The following is a 19457-nucleotide window of genomic DNA, read 5'->3' as shown; positions in this document are numbered from 1 at the left end:
AGTAAAAGATGCGAACACTCATGTACAGAACGTACTGTTCAGTCCGATGATCAAGAGCGCGCGCGCGCACACAGCACAGGCATTTATCCATTCAAGTCTATCAAATGCCCAAAGTAGCCTACAGTAGCTAGTCTATAGTGTGGAATTACATTGACGTTATGAAAAGGCTGGAGCAAACGTGAGCAGACAAATATGACAGGCCAACTATGATTTATCTTTTATTCATGTAACATTTTTAACAGTCTTTAAAGCGTAAAAAAATAAATAACTGAAACTGTATGGACAACCCTAACAGAAAACATAAAATCATAAACTCTCTTTAGTTCAAAAGAACACAGGAAAAATAGCTGTTAATGATCAAATGCAAGACATAAGCTGCTCAAGAAGAAAGTTCAGAAGCTAAAGCTGAAGTCATGGGTTACTGGAGGGAATTTCCTGACTATGCCAGCAAGTCAGCAACATCTGTACGTAATTTACATAGGGAAAAAACAAAGCCTTTCACGGCACCATCACACACATCACTGTCAACAACCAGCAGCCATGAACAGCAAGAATATGGCACTTATAGAGACATCATTAACCATAATAAAACTGACGTGTTTAGACTTAATTAGTATAAGTCTCATTTGTACAAAACATTAATATGGTTAATATAAATATTTGAGAAAGTTCACAGGCCTTCTGAGATGAACATGTTTTCTTGGTTGATGCATTCCGACAACACTTTTCAGTTTGTCATCACGTTTCAGTGGTGTTCAGTCAACAACCAGACAATAATTTCAATATGGGGCAAAAATACAAGTTTACGATGACACTTGAAATGGCCATTTAGCATATTATGTGTTATGAATACAGGCAAATGTGCACCACCAAGCAGACTTATGTCTGTGGTAATAAACTGAACAGCAATTATGATGACATACCTCCATTACTGTGGCACAACAATCAGTGGAGACAATTGTCTAAACAATTATGGCAGACTATTGGATTACTCCTGGCATTTTGCCATCTGCACTAATTGTATGCCAGTAATCTTTATGAGATAACAGCGCACAGGCTTCAGCCTCCACAGCGTAACATGACAATTTGAATTTGATCAGTATGTCATCTGCAGAAGTCGGGAAAATCTGTATCTGACATGCAAATGCCAGAACTGTGATAGGATATTTGTATTTTACAATATAATTCCTAAATAACATCATATCATTGCCCTTATTCGTTGTTGCAACTAAATTATTAAATTAATATAATGTCTCAATGTCAAGTCAATCTTTTATATTCTGTTAACTTTTTTGCCATATTTGTTGCAAAAGTGTGGCCTATGGCTTTAAAAAATATAATCAAATGATCTTCAGTCGAGGATGCAGCACAACTGCTTTAATCTAGTGGATTTGTGGCGTTGTCATAATGAATACAGCTGTTGCCTGAAACAAACTAATTTCCCCAAGTTATGATGCCGTTTCTTACATATGTCAATTTGCACTGTGGTGTTGGTACTTTACCAGTGTCCCTAAAACATGAAACACCACACCTTTGGACATTATCACCCCTTCTCTGAAATGACTGCCAAAGTTGCCGATCTGCCACATATGAATATGAGATTGAACGATGTTGGAATACTGCGCCACAAACAGCCCATTTGATCACAAAGGTTACACAGCTCAGAAAAACATGTTTGGGTGGGTTGTGAAGACTTCTTCAGAAATACTGTTGGCACCCAGGCCACAATTCCACAGCAACAGGCAAATGTGCCCAGGCTATCATACAGTTCATTTCAGTGCAAGTCCCTTGGCAATGACCACACGTCTCTTTCAGTTTCCAGCTCTCCCTGTCGTTGTGTCCGTAAAGAAAAGAGGAGGTGTGAGACTACAGAAGTGAAGGGCTCAGAGACTGCTTCCACCTGTTTTTCTTAGTTTTGAGTAAGTCCTTGGTTCTGGGCCTTCTTCTCGTTTCTCCAGTAAGATCGTTGACAGTCTGAGAAAGGTCAAAAAAAGAGAGAGTATTACAAATCTCACACAGACACTTTCAAACAAACACATTCCGTCCAGCATAGTCATAGACTACGGACTCCTGAAGATTTTTTTTTACGTTTAAGACTGTCACAAGACTTAAGGACTATTTACCTTAGATTAAAAATGTATAGATAACAAGCTGGATTGAACGGAAAAAAAAAAAAAAAAAACAACAGTGATCTTTTCAACCTTTCACTGAGGCAGGAAGTGTGACTTATTGGATCCGAACCAACACACACACACACACACACACACACACACGCAGGCCAGGATAAGATATAACTGAAACGCAAATTTTCCCAGCCATGATTAAACTGCACCAGGAGCTTAGACTAGTCTGGCTAACACAAGACTGCTTCTCAAGGCTCAACTGTTGGGATGGAAAACATGGGAATGGATCTGGGGACCCATCATTTACTTCTGATTTCTGTGTAACCAGCAACCAGTGAAATAAAATTTAAACTGGTACATTAAACTGTGCTTCCACTTCTGCAGTTTGCAGAATACACTTATTTACTCAATTCTGAAGAAAGTACACGTTTATCATATAACACTGGCTCCATCAGCTCAGCCATTGGTTGTGTTGAACAGCGCTGCTAACTGTACTCTTCTGTCTGTCATCATATTGACCCCTTCCCGGTCCTCGTCACAGGAAAATGTGCACGTATATCGGGGTCAGAAAGCATTCCATTCCATTGAATTGTGTGTGTGTGTGTGTAAATTGACTGAAACGTCAAAGAAACGTCAAGAAATTTCTGCTTGTATACACACTGGGCTTGTCAACCAGACAGCCGTATATGCGGGCCAATGAATCTCTGGCCACTTGCTAACGTCGCCTATCCATTCTGTTATCGGCTCAGGATCAGGCATACAGTACAATCATCATTAGCTAAGACTAATTTATTAAGGTACGGTTTTCGGTCCTGAGGTGACAATGACAGTGCATATCTTGACAGCTCAACATGCCGGTCTATTCACTGGAAAAGCCAAGTCAGGCCTAGTTTTACAGACTGGCTGAAGTTAATGACAGACACAACCTCATTTGAACATCTTATTGCAAGACTGAATGATGGTAGGGGTAAATTCTATCAGGTCTGGTCTCATTTCCTGCATTTTATTCAATTTGAACTGACTAGTTAGTGCCCCATAATTAGAGTGCATGAAAATGCACTCTACTGTTATCCGATTTCTTCTTATTAGAGTGCATGAAAATGCACTCTACTGTTATCCGATTTATTCTTATTATAGTGCATGAAAATGGACATCTGGGCTTTCTATTTTTCATCTTTGTAACTTTTATACTTTTTAAACTATTAATTAAAAACTATTCAAAAATTCCCCATAGACTTAACATTGGGCTGATGACATCACAATAGGGCCGTTAAGCAATTAGAATCCTAGGCAGCAACTGCTCAACTAGGCCTCATCAAAAAGCCAGTTAAACTGATTGCACCTGTATCAACTGCTTTCTGCTCAACTAGGCCAACTCTCTCTGTGTATTTCCATTCTACAAGGATATAAGGCACATTCCATCCAACTTTCTATCCATTCATCCTCTTGTTGGGGCAGCCGTGGCCCACTGGTTAGCACTCTGGACTTGTAACCGGAGGGTTGCCGGTTCGAGCCCCGACCAGTGGGCCGCGGCTGAAGTGCCCTTGAGCAAGGCACCTAACCCCTCACTGCTCCCCGAGCGCCGCCATTGAAGCAGGCAGCTCACTGCGCCGGGATTAGTGTGTGCTTCACCTCACTGTGTGTTCACTGTGTGCTGTTTGTGTTTCACTAATTCACCGATTGGGTTAAATGCAGAGACCAAATTTCCCTCACGGGATCAAAAAAGTATATATACTTATACTTATACTCTTCAAACCATTCACTCATCCACCCATTAAACTGTCCCATCAACATCCATTAAACAATCTGCCTATCAACATCCATTCAACTTTCTGTCTATCAACCATCCATTACACTATCTACATTTAACTTAAACTATATACTCTGTCTCAGGCTTTAAGCATACAATCTGGCTCTCTTAAGACTACAGATCCTGTTCAACTATTTCCTCTGCCCACAACTGTTTCAAAATAAATGTACTCTCTACAATAATTCACTATTAAATAATTTAACTATTTAAACTACTCAACTAACTGTTCAGCCATTTCAACTGTCAGTTGTTATCAACTATGACTCCTGCCAACTGTTTCCTCTGCCCACAACTGTTTCCAAATAAAAGTTTGTTTTGCATTTTATGTTAATATACAGTATGTTTTGCATTTTCATGCACTGGTAATTTCCTTCGAAATTACATTTTCTAGTTAGAGTGCATGAAAATGCACTCTACTGTTATCCGATTTATTCTTATTATATGTTATTATTATTCCGCTGACGCTTTTTGTGCGTTTAATGCGGCTTCAACCGTTTAAAGTAGAAACTTCATTCAAACAGCGTTGCGTAGGTCTTACTTAGGTGACTTCAGCTATGTATTTTTCAACTTTGTAACTTTTATACTTTTTAAACTAGTAATCAAAAACTACTAAAATTTCCCCATAGACTTAACATTGGCGATTATGACATCACAGTAGGGCACTTAGAATCCTATGCCAAGTGTTCCGGCCACCTCCAGCAACTGTCTGTCTCAGGCTTTAAAGGTGCGATTTGTAGGATTGTTACCGAACGTTCTGTAGGCCAAAATCAAAACACTGGTGAACGTTCTCAAGACTACCAGAAGCGAGCCTCTTCTGGGTTGCCAGATGTAATTAAGACTTAGCTAGTTGACCTGCAGCTGCTTTAACGTTTTTCCAACCATGTCCCAGCTACACATTACGGAAACAGTGAAAACAAAAAATACCTCTCTAACCAACGTAACATATTTAGCTGAAGTTAGCGATGCAGATGAAGTTTAGCCTAGGCTGTTGTGGAGAAATATGGCCAGCTCTGCGTCAGACTTGATATTCTTCGTCTGACGAAGACGTCACCATCTCAGGAAGCTCCTCCGATGTCCACTTAATTTGTTTCTTGTTTTAATTTTGGAAATTAAAATTTGCCTGCCTCTCGTGGGCGTTCATAGCTGTTGACAGTTGGCCTTTGCTAATTTGGCAACCCAAATAGGAGGACGCGCTAGCCCATTACTAATACGCTATTCTAGAATTAATCGTTCAAAACATAAACGAAAATTCCAAGAGATTCCACCCCGTAACTCATTTTTTTTCATGGGTTTTACAGGGTTTTACGGGTTAGAGTGATGTTGTCAAATAAGCCATTACTTCAATTCATCGTGTTTCCTTACTCTCTGACAACATATGGTGATCATTTTTTGAATGGTTACAGTTTATTTTCCATTATTTCCTACATACTGGACCTTTAAGCATACAATATGGCTCTATTAAGACTACAGATCCTGTTCAACTGCTTCCTCTGCCCACAACTGTTTCAAAATAAAAGTCCTCATTACAATAATTCTATATTAAATAATTTAACCATTTAAACTATCCAACTATTTAACTGTTCACTTTATTTTACTAATCCAACTGTCAGTTATCAACTATACCTCTAGCCTACTATATTAAACCACCACCTACCTAGCAACCAATTTAGCAACCATTGAAATTAAGCATCTATGTCAGTTTCCATAGCAACCAACATGATTATACTAGCAAACCACTGTAGTAACTCCTTTATTTCTGATAGTAGCCACCATGGACACCCTAGCAACAACCTAGCAACGACTTCAAGTACCCTAGCAACCACATTCACAGTTAAAACCTAGCAACCAACATCATTAACCTAGCAACCAGCATAACTACTCTAGCAACAGTCAGTTCTCATTAACTTTGACTCCCGTCAACTGTTTCCTCTGCCCACAACTGTTTCGAAATAAAACTCCTCACTAAAATAATTCCTTTTTAAATAATTTAACCATTTTAACTATCCAACTATTTAACTGTTCAGCCTTTCAAACTGTCAGTTGTCATCAACTATGACTCCCGCCAACTGTTTCGTCTGCCCACAACTGTTTCAAAATAAAAGTCCTCACTACAATAGTTCCCTATTAAATAACCTAACCATTTTCACTATCCAACTATTTAACTGTTCAGCCATTTTAACTGCCAGTTGTCATCAACTACAACTTCCGCCAACTGTTTCCTCTGCCCACAACTGTTTCAAAATGTAACTATTTAAACTAAACTATTTAACTGTTCAGCCATTCCAACTGTCAGTTGTCATCAACTATGACTCCCCACCAAACTTTTTTCTCTATCTGACCTCCATCTTTTTACTTGGATTATATATTAACAATAACAATATTCAACAATATTTTATTCAGCAGCCATTTTTCCATTTTCATGCACTCATAATTCCCTGGAATTACATTCTCTAGTTAACATTATTATCAAGCTTAATTCTATTTCAGCCAACACCCCCCACCTTTTTTCTCTCTCCTTTTTTCCATTTATGTGTATGTGTTTTAATTGTGATTTCTTTCTCTGACTTTCTTACCCAGATTGCTGTATAGTGTGTGCTTAGTGATGTTACATGTTGTTAAATGTGACGAGTATATTGTGTTTCTCACATGGGAAAACAATAAAAAACGTTGATTACAAAAAACATGCCGGTCTATTAGCTGCGCCAGTTTTCTGACCCCATGCTGCGTGCGCACCCAACCTTGCAAATGGATGTTTACAAACATTGAAGGGGTCTATAAAGCCTGCCCCATACTGGATAAGCGGTTCTGATAGGTTCCTGGGTTTTTGGTGATTCGCAAATCGTGACGGTCTCCGGAGGGACCTGCAGAGCAAATTCAAATTTGCTAACAGGTTCCTCTGGGCTCTCCCAGGCTAAGCTTAGACACATGTTTTGTGATGCACTTGAGCATGTGATGCGTGGTGAGCCCTGTCCTAGCTTGAATCTGCACTGCACTGGCAAACCTACAACCTCCACCGACCCACAGGGCTTGCCACGGCCTGCTTCTTTTTAGGGTTGGCCCTCGGTTGACACTGTTCCCACTTTAGAGAAGAAACTACACAGACCCCACCTCTTGCAGGTTACTGGGGAAATCTACTGAGTATTTACAGAGGGACTCACAAGCTTCTGTATCATCTGAGTGCACTGGCTCAGACAGGCCTAGCCTTAGGCATGTCATCTTGGAGATGGATGAGAAGGACATAGACTAGGTCAGCATACCCTGACTTGATTGCTGGCTTTTACATTCTCCTCCAGCCCATTACTCTTATCAGCCTCTGTAAATAAGCCTCTGTGTGTATTTATCCTCCCCCTCATGGTGTGCCTCACATCATTCACAAAAGGATACACATGCATTCAAACACGCCTGTCAAACCTGTTTTCTATCTTTTTTTCTAAATGCCCAGTGCTTAGAAAAATATCCTTCTTGCGAGGCACCAAAAGAACAAACAAGACTTCACAGTGCTTGACAGACAGTGTCTGACAGTGCGCCATTACTCATATACTTTTAGTGGCCTTATTACAGTGTTTATTGCATAATTAATCAATAATATTTTTTAGCATTTCTCTCGCTAGTAATCTCTGTCCCCTATAATCCTAAGACTACTTACTGTCTCTAACCCTAGAGAACTTTATAAAGTGTATTAATATAACAAGTACGCAGGGCCACATAAATGCACCAATTACCACTTATAAAACCTGAAACAATGGTTTCAGTGGGTTTTGTGAAAATCTTATTCTACACTTGTGTGTCATTAGAAAAGTATGTTGTGTTGTAAAGTGGTACAATGGTAATTACTGACACTCACAGTCTACAGAAGGGAAGCAACTTTGGAAGACACACATCATTGTGTGGTAACAGTTGTCCAGCAGGGATTTCGGTGTGGCCTCCGTCCTCTGCTTTCCCAAGGGGCTCGCTAAAGCTTCCCAGATGTTTTGTATTCGTTCTGGTGGTTCCCTCTGAAGGGAGAAAGAATAAAAAACACTTAGAATTCACAAACACACACACACACACACATACCTTCAGACTTCATTAAAGGTCAGGGATATGTGGAGTCAAATGGAAAGCACTGCTATCATGTTAATAAGTTCACAACATAACCTTTTCCTTAATATCAACCACATCTTCCATAACAACCATTACAGTAACTAAGACAGACATCAGCTTTGACACTGTAAGGTGACTTAGACCCCTGTGGTAGACGTGAGTCACTGGGGGTTAGGAGCTGGAAGCAGCGCAGGAGGGTGAGTGAGAGGTGAGTCGTGTCTGAGGCCGCGGAGCATGCGGGGTGATTAAGAAGATGTCTGACCTGGTCGTATAACTCTTGTACGATCACCCCCACGTTGAGGAAGAGTTCCTCCAGCCCAACCGTGTAGTTGTAGGAGGGATGATTCCTGGGCAGAACACTCCTGATCTTCTTCAGAACCCCCAGGTTTACCCTGAGCCACGTCTCCTGCAGGTCTATATCTAGCAGGCCTTGGTCCTGTAAGTTCCTCCTCTGTGCCAATGCAAAACATGAGGCATTATAAAGAAAGTAAGAAAAGAGGACTGTAGTGAAATGAGTGACAACTGTACAGAAAATGATTGTGTTAAATAAAGAAACCTGAGAGAGGGAGGGTGAGAGAGTTAAAAAGAGAGAGGGAGGGAGTGAAAGGGGGAGAGGTTGAGGATATTGCTTTTGAAGACGGAAGAGTGAGTCAACAAAATATTTGGGTCAGCAAAACAGACTCACCAGTCTGCTGACATTCCTCAGCTTGAAGATCTCTTCATAATGGACTTTAATGGTAAAATTAATGGGCATGTTGTGCCTCTGAAAGTAGAGGATTCATGGTTAGTCCTTAGTTGTCACTCATACATAAAAATAAAGTACTTTCCATTTGCAACAGCAAAAAAGCCCTCCCACTCAACCCAACTCTACAAGTCATAACCCATTCAACTCCATCCACCACTTCCTGACACGCTCTGGCCATCCATTTCTCACATGCTTATGTGCTTCACACGATAAAGTGCTTCATCTGTCTATTCTCAAGGCCTTTGCCATCTTACTACTGTTAGTGTACGCTAAATTCTGCATTGTGCACATCAATTGAACCCTAATCTGTTGCCAGTACTGGACAGTACTGTTGCTGTTGTTGTTGCTGCTGCTGCTGTATGCATGTTTGACTGCAATGTGCCAGGTGCATCAATAAATCAATATATTAAATAAAACTCTATTCAGCAGGAAGAGAAACGGAATTAAACATCATTTTTACTTACCATGAAGTGTACTCTTTGTTTTAAAACGAGGCTGTCATTCACCACTTTCACAGCACCGCATAGTATCTCCGTTGTTGACACAGACTGTGTCAAAACCAGACCTGCAGAGAACAGAAAGGTACAGTTATTAAAGTTGCTACTGCATTTAGCGGTTCTATAAGTAGTTTTAGCATTTCTTGCACAAATGCAAGCATGTCAGCCGCTGAGCGCTAGACAGCAAGCAATGCAGCCCACCCCTAATTTGAGTCTCTGGAGCACATAGAAAACTAGCTGTCAGGTGGGGAGGAAGGAGGTAATCTGCAGGGTTAGAACAGACTGATCCTTTTAAACGTTACGATGCCTGGGTCCCAGAGACCATTTCCCTTTCTTGACCCCCCTACATCTGTGCCAGCAATCACAAAGTGAAGACTGCCTTAAGGACTCAAAAGCATTCTATGACCAGGGCTGAAAGGAAAATGAATTAATTCCCTGGCAAGATATCTGGTATTTCTGGCACTGGCTCAAGTGAAACAGAAACACTGTTATGGTGATTCAAGATCCAGAAGGTTTTGACATTATCATTGTATGTAAATGTTTTATATACTGTCTATGTCCAACTACAACAGCTAAATAACATGACACAAACCATGTTTAGCAATACGAAATCCCATTACAAAACAGCATAAAGTGAAACCGCAATAAAACAAGGTACAGCAGAGTGGTACAGTGTGCCATGGCAAAAATGTCTGGACATGCCTGCATTCGCCTAGTGTGTTTTTACACTAACCAAACGTTCCTGGGGTGCCCGCAAAGAGAAAATGGACCTGAAATAAATATTGAATAAACACCTTCTACCCATGAAAGCCACAGAACAACATAACTTCCCTCCAGATCCTCTACTGAAATCGCACATGTGGTTGAGAAGTGAGAGACAGGCACTGCACAACGTGGTCAGGAACAGCTCAACAAAATGGTCTTGTTAAGTGGGCACGCTGCATGGGAAAGACAAAGACTGACCCCGGGAGCATTGGCTCTGACCGACAAGCGTTTAAGTGGCGGCATCTATTTTCATCTGATTGCTCTTTCCCATTTTTCCCTTTTCTTTTTCCCATTCTTTTTTGTCACGACAAGTGCTTGTGACAATACAGCAAAGAGTGAGAGAGCGAGAGCAAGAGAGAGAGAGAGAGAGAGAGAGAGAGAGAGAGAGATGTAGACAGGCAGAAGGGGCAGTCAACTGTCACTGTCCTGCACAGTGCCATGCATGTGGTTGGCCCCAGTGGTCTGGAGGAGGAGGGAGAAAACGAAGATCAGCAAAGTGGCCGAGACCGACCACCACACTTTGCCGAGGCCAGGCGAGACGGTTGGGCCACAACACCCCCGTGCAACTCCCCCATCATTCACCCTCTCACCCTCTGTGCTTCCCCTCGTTATTTTTCAGCATCTCTCTCTCTCTCTCTGTATCTCTGTGTCTCTCTCTCTCCTTTGACGCATCTCCTATCGTTTTCCGTCTGCTGGCCATCTCTGGCGTAGAATCTGTGTTAATGCTCAGGAAGTGGTTAGGCGGGCCACAGAAAGGTGTTTAACCGCTGTGTTTTTCACTAAGACCAAAACCCAAACATACGTGCTCAGTGTTCTTCACAGTCTGTACTTACTTTCGTTTCTTCCCTCCCTGAAATCTGCAGTAGATGCTTATCCTCTGCTCATCCTCTGTCGTTGTTTGAGCTATCGGTCACTGCCCCCCTCTTGCTTCCTTTGAAAAATCCTTATTTTGAGCTACTCTGTTTGCTGTATGTCAAGTTAGCTATTTATCCTTAGTGTTTTTATGGCAATAGAGGCCAGTAGACCAACCACCTCTTTAGAATTTGCAGTCACATTTTTGTGGCATAATGCTATGACATGACTTTCTAAATCTACTATCTTGAAATCTGTCAGTAAACAGAGAAATAAATCATCATTAACTCCTACACACACAGGGAGACACACACACACACACACACACACACACACACACACACACACACACACACACACACACACACACACACACAAAGGATAGGCGTTTGCTCAAACTTCTTCCCAGTCAGAGACCAAGTCACACACTGACACCAGGCCAGGATTCCCACACCAAAATGTCTAAGGTCAATCGGACATGCTCAACAATGCCTGCTCCAATCCATGTCCTCCTCCTCACATGATACATTAATCCCTCACTGCTCCCTCTCTCTTTCTCTCTCTCTCTTCCTCTCCCTCTTTTTCTCTCTCTTTTTCTCTCTCTCACACACACACGCACAAAAACACACAGATAGAGGTTTTCTTACCAAACAACCAGCCAAGGATCCATGCTCCTGACCGGGCCATACTTCCAGTGATGTTCTTCTCTCAGCAGGTTGTCCTTGGGGATGCTGGGGACTGCTTGTTCCCTTTCAGCGCAACAGTTTGCCAGGCCCCTACTGCCTCTCTCTTCCCTGCAGCCTCTGCAGACACTGATGGAGAGGAGTACCAGAGATCACTTTGATGGCCACACAAGTGGCTACGTGGGAAGCAACACTTCCTTCCGTCTCTCTTTTCCTTCCTCTTCTCTCACCTCTGAAAACTGATTGGTTGAGAACTCAACAAGATAAGCTAAATAGCAAGATGACAGAGTTGGTCACTGCACTGTAGCTTCTTTTTTTATCAGCTGTATCTTTAGTTTCCTTTTTTAAAGAGTTGTTTGCATCCGTTTGTATCCACACATAAACATGCATACCTTTGCATTTAATAATCAAATCAACTACATCTGAGGGCACAGACTCTTCAGCATCTCGAGTCGGCTCTCAATATTCAACAAGTCATGTTCCCTTACGAGATATTATTTAGGGGTCTACTCTCGCCTTACATATCATGTTGGGTCCGAACTACTACAAGTTACCAACTGCTACTGGATCTGCCACTGATTACGCATCGATGTCTCTCCATAAGACCATAGTTGCAACTTGCGCGTATACCACTAGCCGTTTTAAATCTATGACCTCAGTGAATAAATGTGTCTGGTAAATAGCCAGCGACGTGCCTAGTTGCGCAAAAGACCAGAGCACTCAATCTGACAACGACATGAAACTTAACTTAGAAGGGGGGAAAATAGCAACACATACATACCCGACAGTGAAATATCATTCAGAAATACATCCTTAAGGCGACTGTTTAAACCAAAGAGTTCGGCGATTTGGGTTAGATCTTCAGCAGCAACGTGTCTGAGGCATGCTTGGTCGTCACATTACATGTATGCTAGCTCTTCTGTCAAAGATTCCTGAAGGGTTGGAAATTCCCAACTCCACCTCTGTAACAAACGTAACAAAACCACTTAATGCTGAAAGAATAAGCGCTAAAACCACCAACCGCTAGACTAGAACTAGACCCGAGACAACTTTATCGGCACATGACGCGAAAAGGTCGGCTAGTACCTACGCATACAGGTTGCGCTGTGGTTTAATATGAACTGACGATTTACTTTCACTTTCGGTCACATTCATTATTAATTTCAGGGATAATCTAGTTACCTTACTATGTCAAAATCTACACTTACTATAGGAAAACTTACTAGTATCGTGTAGACTGTGGGCACATTTAAACAGGCAGACAGCTGAACCATAGCAAAACAATTCTATTATATGTGCAACATAGGCTACCGCAACAAATGGTCCTACTAAACTGTCAATCTAATCTATAAGTAACTACCAGTATTCACTGCACTTATGCTTAGGCAGGGTTATTATTCTACAGTCAGGGACCACAAAATGTGATGCACACACCACCATCAGATCAAGTAACTTCCCACTGGACTCACTCATCCCCTCTGCGGCAAGCTGTCCCGCCGCAACGCCCCCATAAACCATTACTAGTTGCACTCCATCCTCCTACCGCGGTTTCAGAGGTGAACAAGAATGATAAGAATACTTATATACTTCTGAGACGAACATAGTCAAGCTAATTGGTTGGGAAAATCGTCTTCCCATTTTGCAACAGGCGGTAAGCTAGTGGGCTCAAGATGCATTTGACCTCCACCCCCATTCCTAATTCGGGCTATTTCCTTGCTAAAGCGCAATGAACCTTTCCAGACCCACACATGCATTTAAGTTAACAGGCGCCGAAGTCCAACTCAAGTCGATTAATGGTTTTAATCGGAGACGGAGACGCCTAATTACGGTAGAGAGCCACCTCTATTCGTTGAATTCCCGCAGATAACTAAATCCTATTTTATAATAATTTGTCAAAATAAAGTCTAGCTACGCAACCTTCCCCAAACAACCCCTGAGTTTTGGGGGAAGTTATTGTAGAGCCCCCCCCAAAGGATAAAAAAAACCCACCATATGCAGACTCAAGCTATATGACATCACAGGAGGGGAAATCCCAACGGAAAACACAGTAGTATCCTAAAAGTTATTCTTATCAGCCGTCCGTCATCCAATAGACCCGTTTCTTTCCGAAAGTCAGCTGGGCTGGGCTGGTATTGTCGGCATTGTTATTGCCATGAACATTCAGATAGTTGGCCATTAGAAGGGGATACTAAGTGGTTATGCTCAGACCGCCTGATAACCATATTGTCCATAACATCCTGACTATGGAATAGCCTAGCCATAAAAAGGCCCCCAGTGTGTGGTGCGCAGTGCTGGCACACAAGAGCATGACACCATCAAAACCAAAATACCACATTAAACTAAGCACCCCTGTCAAAGACAACATGTCGAGTAGGCTACTTTGAAAGGTGACATTAGGAGTTGAAGACTTCACAGATGTAATGGCAAACATCACGTTCCAAACAAGTAGGCCTACAGAACTTTGCGTGTCTTACCTTGTAACCTGGCCCGTGGAAGGCATGGGATATTGCCCAGGACACCAAACCACCAGGCCCCCGCGCTGTGGCGAGCTAGTGACACATATTGTCGATTAATGCCACAGACGGAGCAGTAGGCTAAATATTTTTAAGTTATATCGGTTCAATAACAATCATGAATAAGATGTTCAAAGCCTAGGTGCAGAATACAGAAAACGTGCATGCGCAGGCAAAGTTTGGAATGTTGTTCCAATACCTTTTCTCCTGCGTTTGACGAGGATGCTGATCTTCAGCCTCAATTACAATACAAGGGTTGTTAGCAGTGGAAGGTAGCAGAGGGGGCGACGATGTAATAAGGTAAAAAAAAAAAAAAAAAAAAAAAAAAAAAAAAGGTTCCTACCTTCACATTTAAAATGCACACCAGCGACATATTCAATAGGTAGCCTGATTTCTGCATAATAGCCTGTAATAATGTTTATGTTAAAAAGACTAATTGTTTAATTGTAGGCTACCGTATTTTATGAGGCCCGGTCATAATTGTCGCGCAATATTTTAGGCTATTATTTTTCCATTCCGTGCGGTCCAGTATCGCTGGAAAGTTACAATGTAAGCTGCGCCACACAATTTTGTTTAGCCCAGCCCCGTCTGTACCCTACAGCCAGCGGTTTCTCGGAGGTAAGACACAAAATGACACACAGTATATGAACATGGGGGCGACATATTCTTGCCCAGGGCAGGGAACGCAGGGTTGCGTTCCGCCGGCCTGCTGGTAGATCACCGTAGCCTCCGTTGGATATAAAATATAGGCCTATGGGTCGCGAATAATGAACACGGGAAATTGTGGGTCCCAAATCCAGACCAGTTAAGAACCACTGACTTCTATAAGAAACCACTACAATCAACTAATGTCTGGAGATCCAGTGGAAGAAGTCACTATTTAGCAGGTCCTTCCCCAAAACACTTGTGAGCTCGGGAAAAAACCCTTTACTGATTGTCTACAACCTAACTCATTTATGACTTGCTTGATTAGGCTGACCATATCCTGTCAAAAGCCGCGTAGGCTACCTCTAAAATTTAGCCTATAGGCCTAGTTTGATGACTTTCAACTCTTTAAACTCAAAAAACAAACTCTCCATTCTGCCCTGTATGTTGTTTTGTCAATCTAGAATTAGTTTCTCAATCTCCATTGTTACATGCTCCAAATTCCCCACAGAAATATTTCTCACAATCTTAGAATAGAATAGATATTGCTCTGGAATTGCTAGCAGACATGTCTGCTATTATGCGACATGATAAATGGCTCATTTTGCGTGTTTATATTGCTCTGGAATTGCTAACAGACATGTCTGCTATTGTGCGACATGATTAATGGCTCATTTTGCGTGTTTGATTAAAGCGCTGACTGCCTGGAAGTTTTTAATTAGTTAATTTTCCCTCATCAGTCTCAGGCAGTGCACCTGCAGACGAGTGCAGACGAGCATCCTTGTGCTTTGTGTTCGAGGTGCGTCAGTGCTGTGTGGAGAGATTGGCATCATCATCCAAGCTAGTTTTAGCAGACACTAGGTAGGCCTACAGGGCCACCCGGTTATGGGGTCTTGGGCTCAAGAAGGTTGGTGACCATTGGTTTACCATGTCAACCTTGTTTGACCTTGAAGCGTCAAAAGAGAACTAAAGCCACTTTGAATTTAATCCGTAATCCGTGCCTCTGTACGTTTTAGTCTGGGTTACACAAGGATGATATACATTTTACAAACCGAAATCGCATTGTCCATAGGCCTATAGGCTACTGTACAGGCGTCAATGAGAGAACAACACTTAACATAGCATAGTCTTTACTTACATTATTTTGGTTTTGATTTTCTAATTGGATTAAGTGTTTGTGACAACACATCATTATAAATTTGATAATGTTTGATCGCTTGTTTGGTATGAAGAATCTTTCACGTAATGAATGCGCACTCTAGAAAGTGAAAGTAGCCTAGAACATACACACCAAATCGGTCAGTGTTAATAAACACGCGCTCCGTGTCACTCTGTAGCTGTCTGTGCACGTCCGCAATCGATTACGTTTCTCAAATGAAGAACACATGTTCCCTCGCGTCTCATGGCCACTCTGTGTAATCCTTCTGTGTTTGCAAAATTCTTGACAGTTGATGGCTAAACTTTCGTTTTCCTTTCCTGGTGAGCGCACCTGCAAAGTGGTTCTCTGCGCGTGTGTCTCTGCATGGAGTTAAGTTCGATTCAGGTCAGAAGTTCCGTCCGGTCCCGCATTCACGACGCTCCATTATTAGATGAATGCTATCAGACAGCGCTGTAAAATGTGAGCAGGAATTTCTCGCATTATGATGGCTAGAGTTGCGGGACTTGAATAAATCATGCGCTATACCCGACGCGCTGAAATTTCGGCCCGTCGTTGGCGAACATGCAGGAATTTGGTGGCTGATGGGTTGGCGACCCCTATTCTACAACCTTGCAAACTTGATGGATGTCAGTTAAGTGTGTTCAGGACCTTAAGGATGAGATTGTGATTTATCCTCAGTGTCCTTGAGATTCAGTATTCCTGAGAATGGGACATATATGAGGTCACAGTGACCTTCATTTTTGATCTTAGACTACTAAAATCGAATTAGTGCATCATTAAATCCAATGTGAAAATTTGAGTTAAATTTGAAGAATTTCCCTCAAGGCATTCCTGATTTGCTTTATAGAGGTCATCCAGTGTTAGGGTCCGGGGCACATTGCAGCTGCCTGAAAGCCAGTACTGAGAGACTGAGAAAACTGAGCTTGTATCCTCATCTTGAAAGAGGACTGTAGCTGGAGCACACATGATAATACCAATCAATTCACTTTAGACAGCTTACATCAATCTAGTATATTTACTTGACATTTATGCATACTTGTATATTACAGTAACATTGATCTTCTATGTATTTCTTTGTATATTTATGTCAACATTACAGTAGTTATGATGAGCAACCCATGCATCTTTCCTAAATCAGGGAAACCAATGTGAGCAAAATGAGGTGAGGAAACCTAGGCAACCAGTTTGTGGGTTAATGTGGTTATCAACTTATCTTTAAAGATCACCAATGTGCACCTGCAGAAACAAGTGTCATCCTAGTTTGTGAATTTCTTTATTATTCACTAACACAAGCGCACAATTTAGACTTAGTCCCTTGTCATTAAACAAGTAATATTTCACCAACGGTAACTACCTTAACTCAATACAGTGAGTGAAATGTGTTTACACTGCTCTTCAGGCTCAACTAGATGTGTTCAGAAGATTAAGGCCAGCTCTGCATGAGAAGTTCAATCTGATGTACAGAGCAGAGACAAATAGACGTGAGTCACATGATGTATAGACTACCAGCGGAAGGAAAAAGTTGTCCGGGCTTGTCTACAGTCTTTTCAAACTCCTCAGCTGACACTGGCAGATCACGTCAGACAGTAAGTCAGCTGCAGACAGACCTAAGTCCATCTTGAGCACACCCATAGTGAGGCAGAGGAAATTGGATGGTCCATCATGCAATCAGAACAAAGCAACAAATACAGACAACTATTTAAATAAGTAAATAAATAAATAAACCCATCAACATCTTTGACAAGGTTATATTTTCCCATTTCAAAATTCCATACTTAAATTTTCAGGCTTCGCAGTAGATTTCACTGCCTATATTTGAATTCACATTTAAAATAAATAACAGGGGCCCTAAATAATGCCTTAATAAATTAAAGGCAATATATTGTCCTTGTAATTCCAACTCATTATTACATTTACATTACATTACATTTAGCAGACACTTCTTGACCAAAGTGACTTACATATGTCAGCTATATTACAAGGGATCACATTGTCCCTGGAGCAACTTGGGGTTAAGTGCCTTGCTCAAGGGCACAACGGTGGAAGCTGGGAATTGAACCGACAACTTTCAGGCTACTGCACGCTAGCCCAGCTCCTTAACCACTACACTACCACCACCCTACAGGCTACTGCACGCTAGCCCAGCTCCTTAACCACTACACTACCACCGCCCTACAGGCTACTGCACGCTAGCCCAGCTCCTTACCCACTACACTACCACCGCCCTATTATTATTATTATATTATATTACTATTATTAGTATTATTATTATTACAATTACTTTAAAGTTCTCCATAGGTACAGCATACACATGGTGCAGGGCACTTTTGCTCGACTAGAGCCTAAATTTTGGCTTATATTCTAGAGAACAAAGTAGCAATAGATGCAATAGTCTGGGAAAACCATTTTTTCATAAGCTATTTTCTTATTTCCATACTTATTTCCAAATTCCATACTGCGTAGAAACCTGCGTAGAAGCTGATCATTCCGGCTTCTCCCCATTCCCATAGTCTCCAACTCAAAGGCAGCTGAACTCTTGAGGGGGGGGGGTCAAGCAGACATCCCCACCTTTCCAGGTCACAAACTTGTTCACCTGCTGAAGTGAAAAACACAGCCTACCCTACAGGCTGATCGTACCACTGACAGACATGGAAAGCATCACAGATCTGGAGTGTCAGATAAGAAGCACCAAGACCAGAAGCAAGGCAGCCGTGGCCTACTGGTTAGGGCTTGGAACCAAAGGGTTGCTGGTTCGATCCCTGACTAGTAGGAAAAATGTGTGTGGGGGTGGGGGGTTGGGGGGGGTTAAGCACTGCTCTCCCATGCTCGCATCCACAGCTGAAGTGCCCTTGAGCAAGGCACCTAACCTTTCACTGCTGCACCCCGAGCGCCACTGTAGCAAGGCAGCTCACTGCTCCGGGTTAGTGTGTGGTTCACCTCACTGTGTTCTCTGTGTCTCTCTTTGTCACTAATTGACAAAGAGAGAAATGCAGGGACCAAATTCCTTGTATACGGCCTATAAACCTGATTTACATTTAAGGAACTCCGCCTCACCTGTGTGAAAGGTTATGCAGCATAGTGTTAGTTAGCATAGTGTAATACACCTCCCCCAATGTTGTCCCTCACTCCAGATTCCACCAAAGCAATGGACAAACACAGACCCACAAACTCAAGTAGTAATCCAATACACTGTAAAAAAAAAAACTTTATTTACAAGACGGCTCCGGGAATCTACCATGGCGTGCGGCACAGTTGCTCTCCTATGGCTTGGCAGGACATACCAAGGCAAAGACACCAAGTCAGCAGACAATTTAGCAACGACCACAAACCTCATTACTTACAGGGGAAAAAAGCAAAACAAAGGCTATTTCACAAATTTGATGGTTCTGTGTAGGGATGTCTCGTAGTACAGGATAACAGTCAGTTGAACAACTTCTCGTTGTGACAATCCAAAAGAGATGAGCAGGCACCAATACAAAAAGGATTCGAGTTGCCATGAGGAACCGGTCACTACCTTTATCAAGGTTAAAACGGTCACTTGTACCTGCTGTTTTACATTTCATATAAAAGTGTCTGTAAAAG

General features: G+C 41.9%; 1 protein-coding gene across 1 annotated transcript; it reads right to left on the bottom strand.

Moving 5' to 3' along the window:
- Positions 1-205: 205 nt before the first annotated feature.
- il34 (interleukin 34) lies at positions 206-13100 on the bottom strand. Its single transcript, XM_042108900.1, has 8 exons — positions 13028-13100; positions 12340-12520; positions 11523-11687; positions 9226-9326; positions 8702-8779; positions 8279-8467; positions 7778-7928; positions 206-1974 (listed from the first exon to the last, which is right to left on the bottom strand). The coding sequence occupies exons 3-8, from the start codon at positions 11560-11562 to the stop codon at positions 1910-1912; spliced, it is 624 nt and encodes a 207-aa protein (XP_041964834.1). The 5' UTR covers positions 11563-11687; positions 12340-12520; positions 13028-13100; the 3' UTR covers positions 206-1909.
- Between the last annotated feature and the right edge of the window lie 6357 nt (positions 13101-19457).

Source organism: Alosa sapidissima, chromosome 11 (assembly GCF_018492685.1).
Source record: "Alosa sapidissima isolate fAloSap1 chromosome 11, fAloSap1.pri, whole genome shotgun sequence".
Lineage (NCBI taxonomy): Eukaryota > Metazoa > Chordata > Actinopteri > Clupeiformes > Clupeidae > Alosa > Alosa sapidissima.
This window is presented reverse-complemented; position numbering and strand designations above follow the sequence as displayed.